The 25,215-nt window shown below is 50.4% G+C and overlaps 1 protein-coding gene across 1 annotated transcript; it reads left to right on the top strand.

Moving 5' to 3' along the window:
• Positions 1–4,312: 4,312 nt before the first annotated feature.
• RBM42 (RNA binding motif protein 42) lies at positions 4,313–23,991 on the top strand. Its single transcript, XM_069947269.1, has 10 exons — positions 4,313–4,540; positions 6,191–6,320; positions 6,448–6,535; positions 20,110–20,244; positions 20,656–20,780; positions 21,728–21,853; positions 21,927–22,031; positions 22,104–22,224; positions 22,875–23,069; positions 23,387–23,991. The coding sequence occupies exons 1-10, from the start codon at positions 4,485–4,487 to the stop codon at positions 23,497–23,499; spliced, it is 1,194 nt and encodes a 397-aa protein (XP_069803370.1). The 5' UTR covers positions 4,313–4,484; the 3' UTR covers positions 23,500–23,991.
• Positions 23,992–25,215: the final 1,224 nt, after the last annotated feature.

The raw sequence follows: 25,215 nt of genomic DNA, 5'->3' as shown, positions 1-25,215 counted from the left end.
AGTGTTATTGTGTGTGTATGGGGCTGATCGGTCCCGCTATCAGTGATCATGGCAGGCGGTGTCCGTACACATGATGGGGGAATATGGATGATGGAGGCGCCGAAGCTTCTGTCTCCTCTCCCGTGTCATGTGATGGCGGTGCCTGAGCTGGTCTAGAACTACAACTCCCAGCATGTCCTGATCATGTCACTCATCGTATAGGGTAGGAAGTCATCCCCATCTGGTATAGAACTACAACTCCCAGCATGTCCTGATCATGTCACTCATTGTATAGGGTAGTAAGTCATCCCCATCTGGTATAGAACTGCAACTCCCAGCATGTCCTGATCGTGTCACTCATCATTTTGGGAGGAAAGTCATCCCCATCTGGTATAGAACTACAACTCCCAGCATGTCCTGATCGTGTCACTCATCGTATAGGGAGGGAAGTCATCCCCATCTGGTATAGAACTACAACTCCCAGCATGTCCTGATCGTGTCACTCATCGTATAGGGAGGGAAGTCATCCCCATCTGGTATAGAACTACAACTCCCAGCATGTCCTGATCATGTCACTCATCGTATAGGGAGGGAAGTCATCCCCATCTGGTATAGAACTACAACTCTTAGCATGTCCTGATCGTGTCACTCATTGTATAGGGAAGGAAGTCATCCCCATCTGGTATAGAACTACAACTCCCAGCATGTCCTGATCATGTCACTCATTGTATAGGGAGGAAAGTCATCCCCATCTGGTATAGAACTACAACTCCCAGCATGTCCTGATCATGTCACTCATTGTATAGGGAAGGAAGTCATCCCCATCTGGTATAGAACTACAACTCCCAGCATGTCCTGATCATGTCACTCATTGTATAGGGAAGGAAGTCATCCCCATCTGGTATAGAACTACAACTCCCAGCATTCCTCAATCAAATCAATGGGACATTATTTCTACGTGTTTTATTGGGGTTATTTATGGCTGCTCTGTACACAGCGCCACCCCTGTCCTCAGGTTGGATGTGGTACTACAATTCCGCTCCATACAGAGAACAGACGTGGCGCTGCTTCTATAAGAGAACGCACCGGTGTGACCAGGCCCCACTGGATAATAAGTAGTATTGTATGTTCTGCGTTATACAGGGGCCTGTTCACACCGATAAGCGGCAGCCGTGTACATCCATGGTAGTGATGGGTAGTTTGTGAGTGATTAGTTCATCTAGTTCACCATCCTGACAGAGATTAGTTCATTATGAACTAAACAGAAAGTGGGAGGAGCCAGTGATCCCTCATAGTGGGAGGAGCCAGTGATCCCTTATAGTGGGAGGAGCCAGTGATCCCTCATCCAGCTCCAGGAAACAAGCTCCCTGCTCTCACACTTGCTCTATAGCTCCTGATGCTGTAAAACACTATACCGCACACATCACATACAAATATAATAGTAATAATATTAATAACATTGAGATTGCACAGTAGACAGACACAGCCCATATGTGTGTATAAGAGAGAGAGAGAGACAGTTCCTATGTGTGGTTCATGTCCCTCACCTGTCTCTGGGATTAGATCGGCCTCCTGTAGCCTAGAAGATCAGTCTTGTAGCTAAAATCTTTACCCCCCGACTCCTGTCCTGTACTCACAATGGTGGCTGCTGATCTGCTCCTCAGCTCCCTCATACACATTCATTATGAGTCAGTACTCTACACCACCACAGGGGGCAGTGCTGGGCTCAGTCATATGCATCACATTGAACTAGACCTGATTCCTGATTCACTCTCAAACCATTTGGTTCAGCAATTCATCTAGTTCATTTAGTTCACAGGTCCCATGATGCCTCTCTCTATCAGCTCCTCATAGGACAGGGGTACTCAACAACTTTTAGTGAAGGTCCACTTACCGGGGTCTATTGTCAGGTGAAGGTCCGAGCTGAACATCAGTAGGAAACGTGTTTTGTTACTTTGTCACAAACGTTCAACTATTTATATACAGAATTGCTGCTTATTAGCGGGAAAAGTGGCATTTTTTCTCTCTCACCAGGCCTTTGATATTAGGTACAAAGGGGGTGACTGCCCTGGTAGTATATAGCCCCCCTGTTGCTCCCCCAGTAGTGTATAGCCCCCCCTGTGCGCTCTCCTTCAGTAGTATATAGCCCCCTGTTGCTCCCCCAGTAGTATATAGCCCCCCTGTGCACTCTCCCCCTGTAGTATATAGCCCCCTGTGAGCTCCCCCCAGTAGTATATAGCCTCCCCGTGTGCTCTGCCCCTGTAGAATATAGCCCCCTGTGCACTCTCCCCCAGTAGTATATAGCCCCCTGTGAGCTCCCCCCAGTAGTATATAGCCCCCCTGTGCGCTCTCCCCCTGTAGTATATAGCCCCCTGTGCGCTGTCCCCCAGTAGTATATAGCCCCCTGTGAGCTCCCCCCAGTAGTATATAGCCCCCTGTGAGCTCCCCCCAGTAGTATATAGCCCCCTGTGCGCTGTCCCCCAGTAGTATATAGCCCCCTGTGAGCTCCCCCCAGTAGTATATAGCCCCCCTGTGCGCTCTCCCCCTGTAGTATATAGCCCCCTGTGCGCTGTCCCCCAGTAGTATATAGCCCCCTGTGAGCTCCCCCCAGTAGTATATAGCCCCCTGTGAGCTCCCCCCTGTAGTATATAGCCCCCTGTGCGCTGTCCCCCAGTAGTATATAGCCCCCTGTGAGCTCCCCCCAGTAGTATATAGCCCCCTGTGAGCTCCCCCTGTAGTATATAGCCCCCCCATGCACTGTCCCCCTGTAGTATATAGCCCCCTGTGAGCTCCCCCCAGTAGTATATAGCCCCCTGTGAGCACCCCCTAGTAGTATATAGCCCCCCTTGTGCTTTCCCCCTGTAGTATATAGCCCCTGTGAGGTCCCCCCTGTAGTATATAACCCCCTGTGCTCTCCCCCCAGTAGTATATAGCCCCCTCAGTAGTATATAGCCCCCTGTGAGGTCCCCCCTGTAGTATATAGCCCCCTGTGCGCTCCCCCCAGTAGTATATAGCCCCCTCAGTAGTATATAGCCCCCTGTGAGGTCCCCCCTGTAGTATATAGTCCACCTGTGCGCTCTCCCCTTGTAGATGCCCCCCAGACAGAAAAAGAAAATAACAAAAACAACTCACCTAGCACCTCGTTCCCCGCTGCGGCTGTCTTCGTCTCTTCCCGTCGGTCCGGCCCCCGGCTGATACGCGCTCTGTAGGGATGTCCCGGGGATTCCCCAGCAGAGCGCGCATCAGTGACCTCAGCGTACGCCGCCAGCCTGCCCTTCCGGGATGGACAGGCCGGCAGCGTACACTGAGGTCTGTGGTGCGCGCTCTGCTGGGGAATCCCCGGGACATCCCTACAGAGCGCGTATCAGCCGGGGGCCGGACCGACACTGCCCCCAGCCCCACAGGCGTACTGACATCTAAGGACAGTACGCCTATGGGGCGGGAGGCAGTGCGGTGGGGAGCGGGACGGACCGGATCCGGGGCGGTTAGGAGGTCTGACCAGGGGTCCGGACAGCTGGCCTCCGCGGTCCGGGTTCGGACTGGGGTCCGCCAGTTGAGGACCCCTGTCATAGGATATGGCTGGAGAATCAGCAGGCTGTTTTAGAGGAAGGTTTTCTTTGCCCCCATAGCAGCCAATCACAGCTCAGCTTTCTGATATTGCTCTGGCAAGTGAGAGAACTGGAGAATGATGAAAGTTAAACATTTAAAAAAAAGTAAGCTTTCCAGTACTTATCAGTTGCTGTATGCCCCACATGAAGTCATGTAATCTTCCCAGTCTGACACAGAGCTCCTTGCAACATGACATTCTGTAGGGCATACAGCAGCTGATAAGTACTGGGAGGCTGGAATATTTAAAAAAGAAAAAAAGGAAATTACTAACTTGAATAAATAACTTTAGAATGTATTTTCTCCAGAGTTCCCCTTTAACAAAAGTTGGTTATATAATGATCAGATGTATTAACTATATCTGATCATTTTAACAGACTATAACTCCTCCTAGGAGCCGGAGCTTCTGTGTAATGAACCAGAACTGATCAATATCTTCTCAGCAGAATCCAGAGAAATACGGAACTAACTGAACTCATCACCAAAACGAACTAGATTTCCCATCACTAATCCAGGGGTGCGTTGCATAGCAACCAGCCAGCCAGCGGATCCCTCGCCACACCCCGTCACAGTAACCAATCAGAGCCCCTGTTTATTTCACCCAGCACTGATAGCGGGATGAAACCTGGGCTCTGATTGGCTGCCGTGAGTCCCGAGGTTCCGCCGTGATCTCACTGTGGAGGAGAAGTGCCCGGAGACTCACGTGCCCTCACTCTGCCCTAAAGCAACATGGCGGCGATTCTCTACGTCACGAAGCAGACGAACTGCGAACGTCGGGCACCGCCCACCCGAGGTCTGAAGCGGAAGTGACGTAGAATTTGTGCGCTGCAAAGAATTCTGTGTGTACGGTAGAGAAGGAGCCCGGTTCAGCGGCTGCTGCGGCCCTGTGAGGCGGCATCATGGCGGCGAAGAGCGGCGAGGAGAAGCTGAAGGAGATGGAGGCGGAGATGGCGCTGTACGTAGTGTGCTGCCCCCACCCTCGTGTCTTACATAGCTGCTCTACAGTGTGGGCCCCTCCATAAGGAAGAGCAGGCAGTGTATGGGGGCCCCTCCATAAGGAAGAGCAGGCAGTGTATGGGGGCCCCTCCATAAGGAAGAGCAGGCAGTGTATGGGGGCCCCTCTATAAGGAAGAGCAGGCAGTGTATGGGGGCCCCTCTATAAGGAAGAGCAGGCAGTGTATGGGGAGCCCCTCTATAAGGAAGAGCAGGCAGTGTATGGGGGGCCCCTCCATAAGGAAGAGCAGGCAGTGTATGGGGGCCCCTCCATAAGGAAGAGCAGGCAGTGTATGGGGGCCCCTCCATAAGGAAGAGCAGGCAGTGTATGGGGGGCCCCTCCATAAGGAAGAGCAGGCAGTGTATGGGGGCCCCCTCTATAAGGAAGAGCAGGCAGTGTATGGGGGGCCCCTCCATAAGGAAGAGCAGGCAGTGTATGGGGGCCCCTCCATAAGGAAGAGCAGGCAGTGTATGGGGGGCCCCTCCATAAGGAAGAGCAGGCAGTGTATGGGGGCCCCCTCTATAAGGAAGAGCAGGCAGTGTATGGGGGCCCCTCCATAAGGAAGAGCAGGCAGTGTATGGGGGGCCCCTCCATAAGGAAGAGCAGGCAGTGTATGGGGGCCCCTCCATAAGGAAGAGCAGGCAGTGTATGGGGGCCCCTCCATAAGGAAGAGCAGGCAGTGTATGGGGGCCCCTCCATCAGGAAGAGCAGGCAGTGTATGGGGGCCCCTCCATAAGGAAGAGCAGGCAGTGTATGGGGGTCCCTCCATAAGGAAGAGCAGGCAGTGTATGGGGGCCCCTCCATAAGGAAGAGCAGGCAGTGTATGGGGGACCCTCTATAAGGAAGAGCAGGCAGTGTATGGGGGACCCTCTATAAGGAAGAGCAGGCAGTGTATGGGGGCCCCTCTATAAGGAAGAGCAGGCAGTGTATGTGGGGCCCCTTTATAAGGAAGAGCAGGCAGTGTATGGGGGGCCCCTCCATAAGGAAGAGCAGGCAGTGTATGGGGGGCCCCAACATAAGGAAGAGCAGGCAGTGTATGGGGGGCCCCAACATAAGGAAGAGCAGGCAGTGTATGGGGGCCCCTCCATAAGGAAGAGCAGGCAGTGTATGGGGGCCCCTCTATAAGGAAGAGCAGGCAGTGTATGGGGGACCCTCTATAAGGAAGAGCAGGCAGTGTATGGGGGCCCCTCCATAAGGAAGAGCAGGCAGTGTATGGGGGCCCCTCCATAAGGAAGAGCAGGCAGTGTATGGGGGACCCTCTATAAGGAAGAGCAGGCAGTGTATGGGGGACCCTCTATAAGGAAGAGCAGGCAGTGTATGGGGGTCCTGTATACAGCCGCTCCCTCATAGTAGTGGAGGGGGGTCCTGTATACAGCCGCTCCCTCATAGTAGTGGAGGGGGGTCCTGTATACAGCCGCTCCCTCATAGTAGTGGAGGGGGGTCCTGTATACAGCCGCTCCCTCATAGTAGTGGAGGGGGGTCCTGTATACAGCCGCTCCCTCATAGTAGTGGAGGGGGGTCCTGTATACAGCCACTCCCTCATAGTAGTGGAGGGGGTGATTTATACTTATCAGACATATAATGTGACTTCATTGGCTGTTTGTATTGCAGGTTTGAGCAGGAGGTGCTGGGGGCCCCTGTGGCGCTGCCCCCCGGAGAGCCTGTTCCGCTGCCTGTACCATTGGCCATCCCTGCTGTTCCTGTCATACGTCCCATTATAGCCACAAACACCTACAGTCAGGTGAGGGGTCATCTCAGTGCAAGGGCGGGCTGCACTACCTCTTCAGTGCGACCCCAGCCACACCACAACTATTATGCAGCTTGTGTCCTGATGCAGCACTAATGTCTGCCATCCCTCTCCATAACAGGTGCAGCAGAGTCTGGAGGCGCGGGCAGCTGCGGCAGCAAGTGTGGTCACTCCTCTAATGGTTCCCCCTGTGCCATTTGTCGGACCAGGTTAGTATAAAGATTGTGTGGGATTATATCCAATGTACTGATCCTCAGAGCTGCACTCACTATTCTGCTGGATGGGGTCACTGTGTACATACATTACTGATCCTGAGTTACATCCTGTATTATACTCCAGAGCTGCACTCACTATTCTGCTGGTGAGGTCACTGTGTACATACATTACTGATCCTGAGTTACATCCTGTATTATACCCCAGAGCTGCACTCACTATTCTGCTGGTGAGGTCACTGTTTACAACCATTACATTACTGATCCTGTATTATACTCCAGAGCTGCACTCACTATTCTGCTGGTGGGGTCACTGTGTACATACATTACATTAATGATCCTGAGTTACATCCTGTATTATACTCCAGAGCTGCACTCACTATTCTGCTGGTGGGGTCACTGTGTACATACATTACTGATCCTGAGTTACATCCTGTATTATACCCCAGAGCTGCACTCACTATTCTGCTGGTGGGGTCACTGTGTATATACATACATTACTGATCCTGTATTATACCCCAGAGCTGCGCTCACTATGCTGCTGGTGAGGTCACTGTGTACATATATACATTACTGATACTGTATTATACCCCAGAGCTGCACTCACTATTCTGCTGCTGGGGTCACTGTGTATATACATACATTACTGATCCTGTATTATACCCCAGAGCTGCGCTCACTATGCTGCTGGTGAGGTCACTGTGTACATATATACATTACTGATACTGTATTATACCCCAGAGCTGCACTCACTATTCTGCTGCTGGGGTCACTGTGTACATACATTACATTACTGATCCTGTATTATACCCCAGAGCTGCGCTCACTATGCTGCTGGTGAGGTCACTATCTAGTATAGCTGTATAGTGGTGATGTAGCTGAGCTGTGTGTGTACAGGTGACAGTGGCAGCCTGACTATCATTGGCTCACATGTGATGTAGTGGGGTTATATTCCCACATACCCCATGATCTTGCTTTAGTGGCATTACAGCATCATCTGAACAGGCACAACCTTTATTCCCCTGAAGTTCCTGAGTTCTTTATTGCAGCGGTTGATTTGAGGGGCGGTATTATTTACAGGTGACTGGAGCTCCAATGGGCTCGTGCTTCTCGCCCACCCTGGTAAATCTATACATGTCGCGGTGGGAGGAGGAGACACATCCATTCAGAGGCAGTATAGTCTGGCCCGGACGTTCTATCGACCACCGATGTGACGTCCGTACCAGACTTCATTCATTTCATCAATAATAATACTTTACACTCACTCGCTCCCAGCGAAATTCAACTTAAGTTCCAATTGCCGCAGACACATAATCTGTATGTAAAGCAGGTCCATAAATTCTGTATAACTAGGCTAAGGGATGTGAGGAAGGAATCACACCAACAAATTGGATGGCATCATAGGGAACTCGCCCAATAAAGCCTCCATCCACATGCTCTACAAGGCCCTACAGAATAATTTCCTGAAAATTAACCCTAAAACCATCTTCCACAAGTGGGGCCCCGCTAACGGGGGATGACGATATTACGGAGGTGATATTGGAGGGTTGGGCGACTATTAGAAAGTGTGTGGTGAATGAAAGATGGAGAGAGACTTATTTTAAGCTGGCACATTCTGCTTTATACGGATTTAACCCCATCCCTCCCCGATAGAATCACAGACTGCCCAAAATGCCGCACTCCACTGACTAACTTATGGCATGGCGTGTGGACATGCGCATCAACTGTGTCCTACTGGAATATGATGGTCTCATATTTGGGACCACTATAAGGGGAAGCTGACTCTATCCAAAAGAACTGTTGTTCCACCAACTTGGGCCCCCTGAAAGCGCTGACAGACCTAAGACCATACCCCAGTTAGTGCATATTACATTATTGGGGGCATTGAGATGTTTGTTCACTAACTGGCTGCAACCTAATGTACCAGATATAGATATGGGGATATCACAACTGAAATTCTTTCTAGGGGTAGATAGGGTTGATACTGAGAGACACAAGGATTCGGGTACTAAACTTTTCTTTAAGAAATGGAGACCATTTATACTTTGGCACTATGACACTGATGGAATCTGTGATATTGTCCGCCCATTTCCAATGACTAAATGGTATTGCACAGAATTGCTTAAAGAGAACCTATCACCTAAAAATCACTTTCCCTATTATCAAAGTACAACTCTCCCTAAGTCTGTCTATGAAGATACAGGCGGCCTTTGCAGTCTGTATCTTATACTTTACCCAATTCCTGGTTTTCGGTGCAGCAAGGCCGGGCACCGCTATCTTGATTATGTCACTTGCGTTCCACAGTGGTGACGTAATCAAGAAGGCGCCGGCCTTCCTGCACTGCAAAAGAGGATTGGGTAAAGTATAAGATACAGACTGCAAAGGCAGCCTGTACCTTCATTTTGTGTAACCATGAAGATACAGACTGCCTTTGCAGTCTGTATCTTATACTTTACCTGATCCTGTTCTGGACCGCTGTGGAACGCAAGTGACGTAATCAAGATGGCGGCACCGGCCTTACTGCAGCGAACAAGAAGATCAGGTAAAGTATAAGATACAGACTGCAAAGGCAGTCTGTATCTTCATGGTTACACTAACAGGGTGAGTCAGGACAGACATACACAGCGATCTCACGCTGTATAGCGCGAGATCGCTGTGTATTCACAGAGCGGCGGGCAAAGGCTCATGGTAGCCCTTCCCGCCGCTCGGCATGCTGGGAGTTTCCTGTCTCGAGCCGAAAGCCTTCCCTGGTAACCTTCAGGCAGCAAGTTGTCACCCCATGCACACAATCATGGCTACGTTTACACGGAGCAATAATTCACCCAATCGATCGTTTAACGATTTTGAAGCAACGATTTTTTTTTTATAACAATCAGTGTTTAGACGAATAAATCTTTAGAAAAATCGTAAGAAAATTTGTAAGAAAAATCGTTAATGTGATCGTTTTTAAATTTAGCAGTTTTCACACCTTATTTCATATCTTACATCATGGTGTTTGTTCAAGTAAAAAGTGTCCTTTTATCAACTGCAGATTGTATTAAGTGGGCGTGGCCTTATGGCATTAGCGCCACTTAGCCCCGCCCACAACGGCACCGTTGGCGAGGGTCGGGGCCAACTGTAACATTGTGGGCGGGGCTAAGTGGCGCTAATGCCATAAGGCCCTGCCCACTTAACACAATCTGCAGTTGATAAAACATGACAAGCACCATGATGTATGATATAATGGCTGAAGAAGGTGTGAGGCGAGGACCAGGTAGCAGCCTTGCAGATTTGTTCTAGAGAGGCTGCTGATTTGGCTGCCCAGGAGACTGCAGTGGCTTTGGTAGAATGAGCTTTAAGACCCGATGGAGCTTCTTTCCCTCTGGCCGAGTAAGACTCACAGATGGCAGTCTTGATCCAACGGGCTATAGAACCTTTGGAGGCTTTTTTACCTTTGTTAGGGCCTTGAAACTGGACCAACAGATTTTCATCCTTCCTCCAAGGTTTAGTGGTTTCCAGATACTGAAGGATAGAACGTCTAACGTCCAGGTGATGAAATGACTTTTCTTTCTCATTTTTCGGTTTGTCACAGAATGAAGGAATAATGATGTCTTGGGACCTGTGAAAATTGGTTTAGTTTAAACACTATTTTGTCATCTAGAATGGTACAGTAAGGTTGCATAATAGACAATGCCTGAATCTCTCCTACTCTCCTTGCTGTTATAGCAATAAGAAAAGCAGTTTTGATAGTAAGTAATTTCAGAGAAATCTCGTGTAAGGGCTCAAATGGTCTGTCTGAGAGACCTAGAAGAACAGTATTCAAGTCCCACGGCTTGATTCTAGATACTGCCTTGAAGAATCTCTTGATCCATTGATGCTCAGCAATTCTGGTATCCTAAATGCATCCTAAAGCCGAGACCTGAACCTTCAAAGTACTTAAGGAGAGACCTTTGTCTAGTCCAGCTTGGAGAAAGTCCAATATTTTTGGAATGTCTGGTTGTGCTAAATCAGGAGGAGGATCCCCACACCAGGAGCAAAACGTCTTCCACTGTTTAAGGTATATGGTCGATGTTATGTTTTTCTTACTTTTCAGGAGAGTATTCACTACTCTAGAGGACAAGCCCCTGGCTGTAAGGATGGACTTTTCAGTAGCCAGGCAGTTAAATGGAGGCTTTGTAGGTCCGGATGATGAAGAGGTCCCTGGGACAGGAGATCTGCTTGGAGAGGAAGAGGAAAGGGATCTTGAGTTGCTATGGAGAATAGGAGACTGAACCAACTCCTCTTCGGCCAGTGGGGAGCTATGAAGATCACCGTGGTGTTGCTGGAGCGTATCTTTTGTAATCTTCTCTCATTGACTGTGGAACAAAGACAGCCTTCCCCCCACTCTGGAGCTGTCACTTGTTTTTTCCATCAAGAGGGATTAAGGAGGAATCCCTTGCCGCGTCCTCCTTTAGGGTAGGACCATCTTCCTCCTTTACCTTTAAACTCGTCTCTTCTTTGGGTGTACTGTGTGTAGTGACAAAAAGGTTTCTTACCTTTCTCTTGTTTAGGCGTAGGGAAATCCTTTTTCTTATCAGCCGCCTTATCCAGGATCTCCTCAAGGCAGGAACCAAAGAGTAGATCGCCTTCAAAAGGAATTTGACCCAGTTTTATTTTAGATGCTGCATCGCCCTGCCAATTTCTTAACCAAAGGGATCTTCTGGTTGCGTTCGAGAGGGCAGCTGACTTGGCGGCCATCCTAACTGATTCAGCAGAAGCATCTGCCAAAAAACCTGTTGCCAATTTCAGCATAGGGATGGTTTTAAGGATGTCTTCCCTAGAGGTAGTACCTCCCAGGTGTGCTTCTAACTCTTCTAACCATATGAAGAGCGCCCTGGATATGTTTGTAGCTGCTATATTTGGATTAATAATAGCTGCAGAAGCTTCCCAGGATTTCCTCAGTAGTCCTTCCATTTTTCTATCCATTGCATCTTTTAGCTGGGAGGCATCTTCAAAAGGAAGCATTGTCTTCTTTATTATCTTGGATACTTTGGGAATACTAGCCCATGTTTCAGTATCCTTTTCATCAAAAATTAGTCTGTTACTAAATTCTTTAGGTACAAACAATCTTTTTTCAGGTCTCCTTCCACTCTGCTTTAATAAGATCTTTCATATTTTCATGAATGGGGAAAACTTTCTTTTTCTTGGGCTTAAAGGACAACTCCCGCGGGACCCCACAAAAAAAACCAAAACACAGTCACCATACTCACCATCCCTCCGGTGACGATCGCCACTCGATTCGCCCACCGTCCGCCTCTCCGACGTCCAGCGATGTCTCTGATTTCCGGGTCCTGGGGATGGAAAAGGCTGCCGGTGCACTTGCGCACCGGCAGCCTTTTCATTGTCTGGAGTGCATCACATGGCTTCCAGCAACCTCAGCCAATCAGGGCTGAGCAAGCTGGAAGCCATGTGATGCGCTCCAGCCAATGAAAAGGCTGCTGGTGCGCATGTGCGTCCCATTCACTTTCTATGAAGACGCCGAAGAGGAAGACCCGGACCGCACCGCGCCTCTGACGTCGTCGTCACCAGATGCCGCCTGGGAGAAGAGGACTGTGACGATTGTAATAGGTAATGTATACATTCTTTAACTTCCGGGGGGAGGGAGTCCAAAAGTGGGGGAAGGGGGCCAGACCGGGTATTTAACCACATTACAAAGTTTATATAACTTTGTGATGTGTGCTAAATAAGCTAAAAAAAATTTTCTTGGGAGTTGTCCTTTAAGGCCTCCGAGGATAGCAATTGGAATAGATACAGGCTGTTCAGAATCATCAATACCCATGACACTTCTTATGGCTCTAATTAGGTTTTCTGAGTCCTCAGAGGAAAAGTAAAACTTCCCAGATTCCTTAGGGGCGGGATCAGTAGGGATCTCACCTCTTCAGAATCTTCCTTTTCTCTCCTCAGACTCAAAATCTGATATAACATATTTGCGCTTTTTGGGTGGAGGTGGAGATTTGCAAGCAGGGGAAGTGGTAGCGGAAGTGGTTGTAGCAGAGGGGGTTAATTTAGACACAGAGGATTTAATTTCCTGAGGAATAACCTTGCGCAATTCCTCTGAGATGGATACACGTGAAGAGGGATGCAGCTTATTGTAGCCCACTTTACATAGTTGCTTAGCATAATCATCGGGTATTTTATCATCACAGCCCACACATCTTCTACTTTTTGGCTTTTTTTTGTGTCTCTTTTTCTCCCTAAGGGCGCCTTCACACCTACCGGATCCACAGCGGATCTCACTTCTGCGGATTCGAAGTGAGAACCGCTGCGGATCCGGTACCATTCACCCCTATGATAGCACATATTCGCAGCGGGATTAACATCCCGCTGTGAATATGTGCTTTAACCCCTCGCTGTTCGCAGCCCCGCTGCCGCATTAGCCCATCCTCGGCCGCATCCCCCCGCCGCATCCAGCAGCCCGCATCCCCGGCCGCATCCTGCAACCCGCCGCTGCGGCTGCAGTGAGGCTCCCAGCTCCGGTATCGCTAATGGGCGGGAGCCTCACTGGAGCTGTGCCGCCGAGCAGGTACTTTATGCTCTCGGCGGCAGGCTGCAGGATGCGGGCTGCTGCATGCGGCGGGGGATGGGGATGCGGCGGCAGGGCTGCTGACAGCGAGGGGTTAAAGCACATATTCACAGCGGGATGTTAATCCTGCTGCGAATATGTGCTCTCATAGAGGTGAATGTGACCGGATCCGCAGCGGTTCTCGCCTCGAATCCGCAGAGGTGAGATCCGCTGTGGATCCGGTAGGTGTGAAGGCGCCCTAAGAGAAAGAAGAGCGAGCCAAGGAAACAATTATAGGAAAAAGGAATCAGCATAAAGGATCGCTTTTCCTAAGTGAAAAGAGAGACCCCAAGGGGTTAACTCACAGAGGCGGCAGTAGACTCCGCAGCCTCTCCTGTAGCAGCAGGAGAATCCATGATGGCAAGGAGAGAGAGAGAGAGATAGGTACCTCTTACCCTTAAATTCTGCTGGGTCCGATTTGAATTTGGCACCCACTGAGTCACCTGACGCCACTGCCGAACTTCCGGTCCGCCTCCTGCACGTCTCTGGATAGGAGTTTTTTTTGTATTTGGCGCCAAAAACGTAATGCCGCGATCCCGGAAATCCATACAGGGCATCGTGCGCCGGCGTCTGACGCCATCCGTATGTCACATCCGCCGCGCGCCTAGGTGCACCTCAGCTCACGAGGGGAAGCGTCAACCTGGATCTTCTCCCTGCATCAACCCATATTGAGCGCCGCAGGGAGACCGGGACCACGAGGGATCCAACGAGGGGCCCAACACTGAGCCACGACCGGACCTTGCAGGGGGAACAGAGGACCACTCCGGACCGCATCCTAAGGCTATAGTCCCGACCCATGACCTGAAAGGATCACAGGTAACTCTGTATTCCGTCTGATCCTGACAGGAACAGGAAAAACACTGAGGTGGGATTGGGGAAGTGCCCTTTTAACCTCTCTGTATTTCCTGTTCCTGTTAGGTCAAGGGTGACATCCTCCATGTGGTGCTGTCATGTGGACGATGTATAAAGACTGTTTGCTAAAAATTCGCAGATTGTTTCGTGTAAACGATGAACAACGATTTGAGAACATGTTAAAAGATCAAAATGAACGATTTTTTTTTTTGCTCATCACTTGATCGTTTGCTGTGTTTAAATGGAACGATTATCGCTCAAATGCGATCGTTACTGCGAAAATTCAAACGATAAGCGTTCCGTGTAAACGCAGCATTAGACGCGCCTTTTCAGATGATGCAGATTACCAACAGCAGACTGTTATGCTGGAGGAGAGACTCAGGAAAAGAGGCTATGACCATGGATGCTAAGGAGAGCCAGAGAAATGGCCGCCTCTAGAGACAGGGACTCGCTCCTCCAGCCAGTCGGTAACAGGACAGTGACAAAAATAATAGGAAAATAGGGAAACCTGTTCTTTCCCCATCCTATAGCAGGCAGCTTACTATGGTTATACATGTCATTCATAAACACCTGCCAATCCTGTATCAGGACAGGAAGCTGAGTGACATCTTATAGAATGGTTGGCAGCTAGTGGCACGTCCTGGCACTTCAGTTGGCAATATTGTGTCCCCATCGATGCTACCCGAGGCCTCCAGAAAGAGTGTCCCCATCGATGCTACCCCAGGCCTCCAGTAAGAGTGTCCCCATCGATGCTATCCCAGGCCTCCAGTAAGAGTGTCCCCATCGATGCTATCCCAGGCCTCCAGTAAGAGTGTCCCCATCGATGCTACCCGAGGCCTCCAGTAAGAGTGTCCCCATCGATGCTACCCCAGGCCTCCAATAAGAGTGTCCCCATCGATGCTACCCGAGGCCTCCAGTAAGAGTGTCCCCATCGATGCTACCCCAGGCCTCCAGTAAGAGTGTCCCCATCGATGCTACCCGAGGCCTCCAGTAAGAGTGTCCCCATCGATGCTACCCCAGGCCTCCAATAAGGGTGTCCCCATCGATGCTACCCGAGGCCTCCAGTAAGAGTGTCCCCATCGATGCTACCCCAGGCCTCCAGTAATAGTGTCCCCATCGATGCTACCCCAGGCCTCCAATAAGAGTGTCCCCATCGATGCTACCCCAGGCCTCCAGTAAGAGTGTCCCCATCGATGCTACCCCAGGCCTCCAGTAAGTGTCCCCATCGATGCTACCCCAGGCCTCCAGTAAGAGTGTCCCCATTGATGCTACCCAAGGCCTCCAGTAAGAGTGTCCCCATCGATGCTACCCCAGGCCTCCAGTAAGAGTGTCCCCATCGATGCTACCCAAGGCCTCCAGTAAGAGTGTCCCCATCGATGCTACCCCAGGCCTCCAGTAAGAGTGTCCCCATCGATGCTACCCCAGGCCTCCAGTAAGAGTGTCCCCATCGATGCTACCCAAGGCCTCCAGTAAGAGTGTCCCCATCGATGCTACCCCAGGCCTCCAATAAGAGTGTCCCCATCGATGCTACCCCAGGCCTCCAGTAAGAGTGACCCCATCGATGCTACCCCAGGCCTCTAGTAAGAGTGTCCCCATCGATGCTACCCGAGGCCTCCAGTAAGAGTGTCCCCATCGATGCTATCCCAGGCCTCCAGTAAGAGTGACCCCATCGATGCTACCCCAGGCCTCTAGTAAGAGTGTCCCCATCGATGCTACCCGAGGCCTCCAGTAAGAGTGTCCCCATCGATGCTATCCCAGGCCTCCAGTAAGAGTGACCCCATCGATGCTACCCCAGGCCTCCAGTAAGAGTGTCCCCATCGATGCTATCCCAGGCCTCCAGTAAGAGTGTCCCCATCGATGCTATCCCAGGCCTCCAGTAAGAGTGTCCCCATCGATGCTACCCCAGGCCTCCAGTAAGAGTGTCCCCATCGATGCTACCCCAGGCCTCCAATAAGAGTGTCCCCATCGATGCTACCCAAGGCCTCCAGTAAGAGTGTCCCCATCGATGCTACCCCAGGCCTCCAATAAGAGTGTCCCCATCGATGCTACCCCAGGCCTCCAGTAAGAGTGTCCCCATCGATGCTACCCCAGGCCTCCAGTAATAGAGTGCATCTGGCAAAAAAGCCTTTCTGTTTCAGCCAATGTGTACAAGTTTGCGCACAAGACAAAAACATTTGTAGGTACGAACAAGTCCCACAATATCCAGTCATTTATTAGCTGCTATTCACACCATGCAGTTTATGCCATTCATTGTTCCTCTTGTAACCTTATGTATGTGGGATGCACTGCCCGGAAAATGAACACCTGCCTAGCGGACATGTAAAATCCTCAGGTGCAGCTAAGCACTTTATTGATCACCATGAAGGAGATGTAATTAGAATGTAAGAGGTGGTGACTGGAAGCAGAAGCTTCTCAAACTAAATACACACTTTCCAGCAGGTTTAAGCTTCAGATCAGATCTTCTTTATATCTATGAATAGTTTTTTATTTATTAAAAAAAAAAAAATCCCTATGCTGATACTTGTAGTGCACCACTCTTTCATCCTTAGGACGTCTGCTTTCTTTCCATGTGAATTTGGCTCTACAATTGTAATAGCTAATCAGCATTGTGCAGGTTGCAGGTTGTGTGAACCTGACTGGACACCATGTGGTGAGAGGGTGTTTCTTCTGTTGTTTTTATCTGTGTGTATGTGTATATATGTGTAATAAAAAAAAAAAAAAAAAAAAAAAAATATATGTATATGTGTATGTATGTATGTATGTATATATATATGTATGTATGTATATATATATATATATATATATATATATATATGTATCAGGTAGGTGTAGACGGGGCTGGTATTTAAAGTCCATAAGCTCCGCCCATAATCAGTGACATCATAATTACATGATTATATAAACAATCTTCAAAAATACTTATTACAGTCTACAAATTCCATTTTAAACATAATACAGTGTGAAGTGATAGTGACTGATCATAAAAATAAAGATAAATATAAAAATAAAGTCCGATCCTGTATCGATGCAGTATCGTCCACATAATTCATAATAGATCCAGCTCATATACATTAAAGGGTTAATGGAGAGAGGCCGTCTCCAATTTAATGTATATGAGCTGGATCTATTATGAATTATGTGGACGATACAGGATCGGACTTTATTTTTATATTTCTTTATTTTTATGATCAGTCACTATCACTTCACACTGTATTATGTTTAAAATGGAATTTGTAGACTGTAATAAGTATTTTTGAAGATTGTTTATATAATCATGTAATTATGATGTCACTGATTATGGGCGGAGCTTATGGACTGTAAATACCAGCCCCTTCCTCCACATGCGTATATGTTGCTTGAAAAAGGTTTCATCGAGAAACTGAAACGTTGTATTGCACATTATGGGTGAGTAAATCCACCGCATTTTTTCACTATTTCGGAGTGCCGCCTTCTTACCTTATTGTATGTGTGTGTGTGTGTGTATATATATGTATATATATATATATATATATATATTAGAGCTGGGCGATATGGCCAAAAAATAAAATCTCGATTTTTTTTTTTTTTTTTTTTTTTTTTTTTTTTTTTTTTTTTTTTTTAAATTTTGGACGATTCTCGATTTAAATCTCGATTTTTTTTCCTTTTTGCTAAATAAACAGAATAGTTTTGTCCTTGCAGCATCAGATACTATTTTAATGACATTTGAGACAACTGTATTGCTTCTCACTGTAACAGTGCTCCCCTGTAGTAGACAAGCCCCCTGTGTGCCATTCTGGGCCCCCATATAGTATAGGAGATCTTCTTTGTGTGTTTAGTAGTGGAGGTATAGTGGATAAGGGGTGTAGTAGTAGTAGTACAGGTAAAGATGAGGGGTGTAGTAGTACAGGTACAGATGAGGGCTGTAGTAGTACAGGTATAGATGAGGGGTGTAGTAGTAGTACAGGTATAGATGAGGGGTGTAGTAGTAGTACAGGTATAGATGTGGGCTGTAGTAGTACAGGTATAGATGAGGGGTGTAGTAGTAGTACAGGTATAGATGAGGAGTATAGTAGTAGTACAGGTATAGATGAGGGGTGTAGTAGTAGTACAGGTATAGATGAGGGGTGTAGTAGTAGTACAGGTATAGATGAGGGATGTAGTAGTAGTACAGGTATAGATGAGGGGTGTAGTAGTAGTACAGGTATAGATGAGGGGTGTAGTAGTAGTACAGGTATAGATGAGGGGTGCAGTAGTAGTACAGGTATAGATGAGGGGTGCAGTAGTAGTACAGGTATAGATGAGGGGTGCAGTAGTAGTACAGGTATAGATGAGGGGTGTGGTAGTAGTAGTACAGGTATAGATGAGGGGTGTAGTAGTAGTACAGGTATAGATGAGGGGTGTAGTAGTAGTACAGGTATAGATGAGGGGTGTAGTAGTAGTAGTACAGGTATAGATGAGGGATGTAGTAGTAGTACAGGTACAGATGAGGGGTGTAGTAGTAGTAGTACAGGTATAGATGAGGGGTGTAGTAGTAGTACAGGTATAGATGAGGGGTGCAGTAGTAGTACAGGTATAGATGAGGGGTGCAGTAGTAGTACAGGTATAGATGAGGGGTGTGGTAGTACGGGTATAGATGAGGGGTGTGGTAGTACAGGTACAGATGAGGGCTGTAGTAGTACAGGTATAGATGGGCAGCTAGGGGGTGATGGAGGGGGACTGGGGTGATGGAGGGGGACTGGGGGTGATGGAGGGGGACTGGGGGTGATGGAGGGGGACTGGGGGTGATGGAGGGGGACTGGGGGTGACTGAAGGGGGACTGGGGGTGATGGAGGGTGACTGAAGGGGGACTGGGGGTGACTGAAGGGGGACTGGGGGTGACTGAAGGGGGACTGGGGGTGACTGAAGGGGGACTGGGGGTGACTGAAGGGGGACTGGGGGTGACTGAAGGGGGACTGGGGGTGACTGAAGGGGGACTGGGGGTGACTGAAGGGGGACTGGGGGTGATTGAAGGGGGACTGGGGGTGATGGAGGAGGGCGACTGGGGGTGATGGAGGAGGGCGACTGGGGGTGATGGAGGAGGGCGACTGGGGGTGATGAAGGGGGACTGGGGGAGATGGAGGGGGGCTGGGGCAGCTGGGAACGAGTACACATAGCCCTCCTCCCCTCACCCCGGCCACACATGCAGGTCCCGGTCTCTGCAGGAGGCTGCAGGGACTGTAGTGGTGATAGCGTCGCTGCCATTACTGGAGCTGTACAGCGGGATCAGGGGTGAAGATCCTGCTGTACAGCTCCAGTAATGGCAGCGACGCTATCACCACTACAGTCCCTGCAGCCTCCTGCAGAGACCGGGACCTGCATGTGTGGCCGGTAGGGGAACGGAACGCTATGTGTACAGCTGGGGGCGGTCGGTCGTGGCTCTGGGGGACTGCCGACCGACCTGCACCTCGCCGCACTTCCCGCCCGCCCGGCACCTCCATGCAGCGCCGCCCCCTCACTTCCCGCCGGCCGTAACCTGCACCTCATGCCCGGCCGGCACCTCCACGCAGTGCTGCCCGCCCTCCATCTCCCGCCCGGCACCTGCACCTCCCGTCCGCCCGCCCGACTGACTCTCCGCGCTTCTCTGCCCGCAATTATTTTTTGTGAAAATCGAATTTACGATTTTCACAAAAAATCAAATCGATTCTAACCTTCTGGGCGAATTAATCGAATTAATTCGATTAATCGCCCAGCCCTAATATATATATATATATATATATATATATATATATATATGTCCATTTAGCTGTGATAAAGGCTGGTAACAGGCGAAACGCGTCTAGCTCACACGTACCTGTTCACATGCTGTGTTTTATGGAAGTTTTTTCTACAATAAAGTGTTTTTAAGGACTTTTTTGTGCTGGAACATTTTTTCATCTGTGGCTTTGTTGCTGCGGACTGTTCCCCGTTAAGTTCCTTCTGTATTTTTGTCCCAACCCGATAAATATGGACAAGGTAGGGAGTCTTTCAAGCTGCCATTATAGTTCAGCATAATTATGGTCTATGTGGGTTTTCTCACAGTGGAGAGGTTGCTGGTTGTTATGGGGGGGGGGCTGCATACGCTGTGGGGTCCTGCTCTGGATCACTATGTTCTCACATCTTGTTATAAATGTTTCTCTTCCAGCGATCCCTCCCCCCCGGCCCCCCATTATGCGGCCCAGCTTCATCCCCCACGCCCTGCAGAGACCCTCTGAACCTCACGCAGTGATGCCTCGGCCGTCCTTCATCCCACATGTCCTGCAGCAGCAGCATCGCTCCAGTAAGTGGTCCCCCTGGGATCTGGTGAGGGGTCCCCCTGGGATCTGGTGAGGGGTCCCCCTGGGATCTGGTGAGGGGTCCCCCTGGGATCTGGTGAGGGGTCCCCCTGGGATCTGGTGAGGGGTCCCCCTGGGATCTGGTGAGGGGTCCCCCTGGGATCTGGTGAGGGGCCCTCCTGGGATCTGGTGAGGGGCCCTCCTGGGATCTGGTGAGGGGTCCTCCTGGGATCTGGTGAGGGGTCCTCCTGGGATCTGGTGAGGGGCCCTCCTGGGATCTGGTGAGGGGCCCTCCTGGGATCTGGTGAGGGGCCCTCCTGGGATCTGGTGAGGGGCCCTCCTGGGATCTGGTGAGGGGCCCTCCTGGCATCCGGCCGCCTCTCCTGGTGAATTACTGACCTTGATCTCTTTCTCAGTGGGCCCCCGTCACCCTGGCATGCCTCCCCCGCAGCCTCTGATGTCACACCCGATGCACGGCCCTCCCCCGCCGCTCATGAGTCACATGCCTCCACCCCCGATGAACATGCGAGCCGGACCCCCGGTAAGTCTGCCATCTTACATTATAAGGTTTATGCTTTTAATAAAGTTTCATCTTGTTGTAAGGAATTCATTGTGCTTAAAGGGGAACTCCAGCACAGAAAAAATCAAAACAGCAGAAATTATCCAAAAATGGATCACAAAAAAACACGCAGGACAAAAATATATATATTATTATATAGTATTTTATTTGTTCACTCAAAAAATGTATTTTAAAAACCTGTAAGAATTGGAAGCTGAAAGTCGAGAACGAACGAGCGAGTGAGTGCACACAGGTATGGGCAATGCGAACAACAGCCACTAGATGGCAGAAGAACCCTAGAAATATTCTACTATAGTAACAACACCCAAATGCCATCACATAGTGCAAAGATAGGAGATCATGTATGGTTTTTGTTAAAATCAAATCAACTGGTCTCCGAAAGTTATACAGATTTGTAATTTACTTCTATTTAAAAATCTTCAGTCTTCCAGTACTTATCAGCTGCTGTGTGTCCTGCAGGAAGTGGTGTATTCTCTCCAGTCTGACACAGTGCTCTCTGCTGCCACCTCTGTCCATGTCAGGAACTGTCCAGAGCAGCAGCAAATTCCCATAGAAAACCTCTCCTGCTCTGGACAGTTCCTGACATGGACAGAGGTGGCAGCAGAGAGCACCGTGTCAGACTGGAGAGAATACACCACTTCCTGCAGGACATACAGCAGCTGATAAGTATGGGAATACTGGAGATTTTTAATTAGACGTAAATAACAAATCTCTGGCACCAGTTAATTTGGAAGATTTTTTTTTCCCACTGCAGTACCCCTTTACTACTCCAGACACCTCCAGAGCTGCAATCCTTGACTTTCTATAGGATATTGTATTGGATCCTATTGTCAGGCAGCAGAACTATGAATGCAGCTCTGGATGTAACCTTACTCAATGTAATAATGTCTGTCTTGTTGTGTTTGCAGCCGGCACCCGTGGGCCCCCTGCCGCCCCCTCCTCGCCCTGTTGTACAGTCATCTCCTAAAATCAACCCCACAGTCATTCAGGCAGCACCTACAGTGTATACAGCGCCCCCTGTGAGGAAGGTAGAGGTAAGTGCGCACTGTTAGCTCTGCTTTATCCCCCCTCCCTCTGCCGCTCTCTCATCTCTCGTCTTGTGTGTAGGAGGAGATCCCAGAGGCTCCGGCCCTGACGGACGACAAGGAGCTGAGCTATGATGAAGCGGTGATCGGACCCAGCATGCCGGAGCTGGAGCCGGTACAGCCTGAGGTCAGTGCCCGTAGCTGCTGGGGATGATGGGGGCTGTAGTCCTGTCTGCTATTTACACTCATTCTTCTGTAGGTTGTGCTGGAGCCGGTGCAGGAAGACAAGAAGAAAATGAAGCCGGAGAAGCTGAAGCGTTGTATCCGCACCGCTGCCGGCACCTGCTGGGAGGACCAGAGTCTGCTGGAGTGGGATACAGGTGAGGATGGGGGGTCTGGTCACACAGCTGTACCACAGCCCTGAATGGAGACTGTGCCTATCTACTCTAGTGTCTATTCCTCTGTAGGAAGGCTGAGGGCGCCAAAGCTTTATGGTCCGCCTACATCCGGTGAGAGTTTTCAGTCCTCTGTCATGTCACAGGGTGGCGCTGTTGTGCATGCAGAGTTCCCATAGATATTTTAGGCTTGGGCATATTGGAGAGATCAGTGTTGATATTGGGGGGAGTCAGTGGTGCAGCTGGTCAGTGTGAATTAGAGGGGTTCTTATATCTGTTTTGCTGTAGTCTGGCCCCCAATGTGACATCGGCCTGTGTGTGGGTGGCTCATAATGCCCTTGAGGCCTGTGCTAGGGGTCCGACAGGCAGAGAGATATAGTGTCACTCCCTGGATGATGGCAAGCCTCGCCCTTTGAGTTGTGTCACCCCCTGGATGATGGTGGTCCTAATCACTGGGTGGTGTCACCCCCTGGATGATGGTGGTCCTAATCACTGGGTGGTGTCACCCCCTGGATGATGGTGGTCCTAATCACTGGGTGGTGTCACCCCCTGGATGATGGAGGTCCTAATCACTGGGGGGGGGGGGGGTCACCCCTGGATGATGGGGGTCCTTACCACAGTGTATTCTTATACAGACGACTTCCGGATCTTCTGCGGGGATCTGGGGAACGAGGTGAATGACGACATCCTGGCACGAGCGTTCAGCCGCTACCCTTCCTTCCTGAAGGCCAAAGTCATCCGAGACAAGCGCACCGGCAAGACTAAAGGCTATGGCTTTGTGAGCTTCAAAGACCCCAACGACTACGTCCGGGCCATGAGGGAGATGAACGGTGAGTGTGTGTGTGTGTGTGTGTGGGGGGGGGGGGCATCCTCATATAATAGAACATCCTTCTTACACTTGGTGGAATCGCAGCCAGAGAGTTAGATACCCTGTATGATTGTGTTCACATCTGCATCATAGCCCTGTGACCCCCAGATGGCTCCAGTCTGGGGGGGGGGGGCTGACTGTAAACAAGAAGGTTTCTGCTCACTGACTGTAAGCTATAGAGGAATTAAGGAGTTTTCCGCCCTTTAAGGATCGGGGTCTGGTCAGGGTTGCTCTGGGTCTGCTGGCGCCCCCGTGTCTGACATGTGTCGTCTCCTGCAGGTAAATATGTCGGCTCTCGGCCCATCAAGCTGAGGAAGAGTATGTGGAAGGACCGCAACATTGACATTGTGCGCAAGAAGCAGCGAGAGAAGAAGAAGCTCGGCCTCAGATAATAATGGGGGAAGAAGGACTGGGAGTGTGAGGGGTCCGGGCAGCCGCCCTCTACCCACAATGCCCCTCACTGCTGGCAGCAGAGGCTACTATAGACTTCTCCATGGTGCTCCCGGCTGCTCTGTCCCCATCTGTAGAACAGTCAGACCAACCTGACCTGCAGCACCACTGATGGCAGGATGGTGGCGCCATCATACAGGGATTACACATGGCCACTCATCCAGGACCATGGTTTCTCATCTTGTTTTTACAGTATAATTAGGTCGGCAATTACCTCAACCCCCCCCCCCCCCCCCACCCCGTGTTCCCATCAGGGTCCCCCACCCCTGCATGTCCTAAGTGCCCGGGTTCTCCAGTGTATTCTGAGCATAGGGTGTCCAACCTGACAATACCCCCGCCCCCCGTGTGAGCTTAGTGCAGGGTACACCCCCCCGGGGGTGCTGAGCATTGGAGTCCCATGTGCAGTGTAAATAAACAAGATTTTTTTCGTTCTATTATATTTATTTTTATTCTATCACATGACCGAATTCCTTATTACTGCCTCGCCCCGTGATATTCCTGTGTCCTGAGCTGACCCCCCCCCCCCCAATAATCGCACCCTATGTATACTGTCCTACCGCACTGTACCCCATAACTGCACCCTGTGTATACTCGCTCCATTCTGTGTGTTAGGGGGGCCCCCATAGTGTGTGGCAGACTCTTTGCCCCCTCTTATTCCCCCATTGCTGTATGACGTGTATCGGTGCCCCTGTTACTCGTGCATGGGGGAGGGGGGGGCGGCCATTGTCCTATTTCCTGATAAACAGGAAGGCAGCGCAGTGTACAGGATGTGCATTGTGTGCCGGAGGAGGGGGGGGTCACACAGGATACAGGGGTCTCTGTCACAGCTCACAAGTCCTGACTGATCATATAAGACCCAGAATAGTGGGGGCTCCAGAATGTTTGTCATGGGACACCATCATCCCGGTGCTGAACTACAACTCCCAGCATGCCCCAGTAGTGTCACTCATAGCGTAGGGCAGTGTTCTCTAACCTGCAGCTCCCTGAGAGGACATGCTGGGAGTGCAGCCTTACACAGCTGATACAAACCCTCTCATTGCCTGCCCCGCCCCATAGTGTTGGCACCTGCTCCCCATCCCCATCCCCAGTACCCGCTACCAGTGCCTGCACCCCAGTACCTAATCCCCAGTGCTTGCCCCCCAGTCTCAGCTCCTATCACCAGTACCTGCTCCCCATCCCCAGTACTTGCATCTGCTCCCTAGTACCCACTTCCATTACCTGATCCCCAGCGACCAACCCCCAGTGCCCACTCCCATCCCCAGAGCCTGTTTCCCGGTGCCCGCTACCAGCGCCTGCACCCCATCCTCAGTACTCGCTCCCATCACCAGAGCCTGCACCCCATCCCCAGTACCTGCTCCCCGGTGGCCGCTCCCATCACCAGTGCCCAATCCAGTACCTACTCCCAGCACCTGCACCCCATCCCCAGTACCTGCTTCCCGGTGGCCGCTCCCATCACCAGTGCCCAATCCCCAGTACCTATTCCCAGCACCTGCACCCCATCCTCAGTACTCGCTCCCATCACCAGCGCTTGCTCCCCAGCACCTGCTCCCCAGTACCCGCTCCTATTACCAGCGATTGATCCCCAGCACCCAACCACCAGTGCTTCCTCCCAGCGCCCGCTCCCCATCCCAAGTACTCAACCACCAGTGCTTACTCCC

This window comes from Dendropsophus ebraccatus, chromosome 12 (genome assembly GCF_027789765.1).
Source record: "Dendropsophus ebraccatus isolate aDenEbr1 chromosome 12, aDenEbr1.pat, whole genome shotgun sequence".
NCBI lineage: Eukaryota > Metazoa > Chordata > Amphibia > Anura > Hylidae > Dendropsophus > Dendropsophus ebraccatus.
Note: the sequence above shows the minus strand (reverse complement) of the source record. Positions and strands in the feature narration are given on the sequence as shown.

Coding starts and splice junctions, on each gene's coding strand:
- RBM42 (XM_069947269.1), top strand. CDS start 4,485: ATGGCGGCGAAGAGCGGCGAGGAGAAGCTGAAGGAGATGGAGGCGGAG. Junction 4,541..6,190: donor ATGGAGGCGGAGATGGCGCT/GTACGTAGTGTG, acceptor TTTGTATTGCAG/GTTTGAGCAGGAGGTGCTGG. Junction 22,032..22,103: donor TGGAGCCGGTACAGCCTGAG/GTCAGTGCCCGT, acceptor ATTCTTCTGTAG/GTTGTGCTGGAGCCGGTGCA.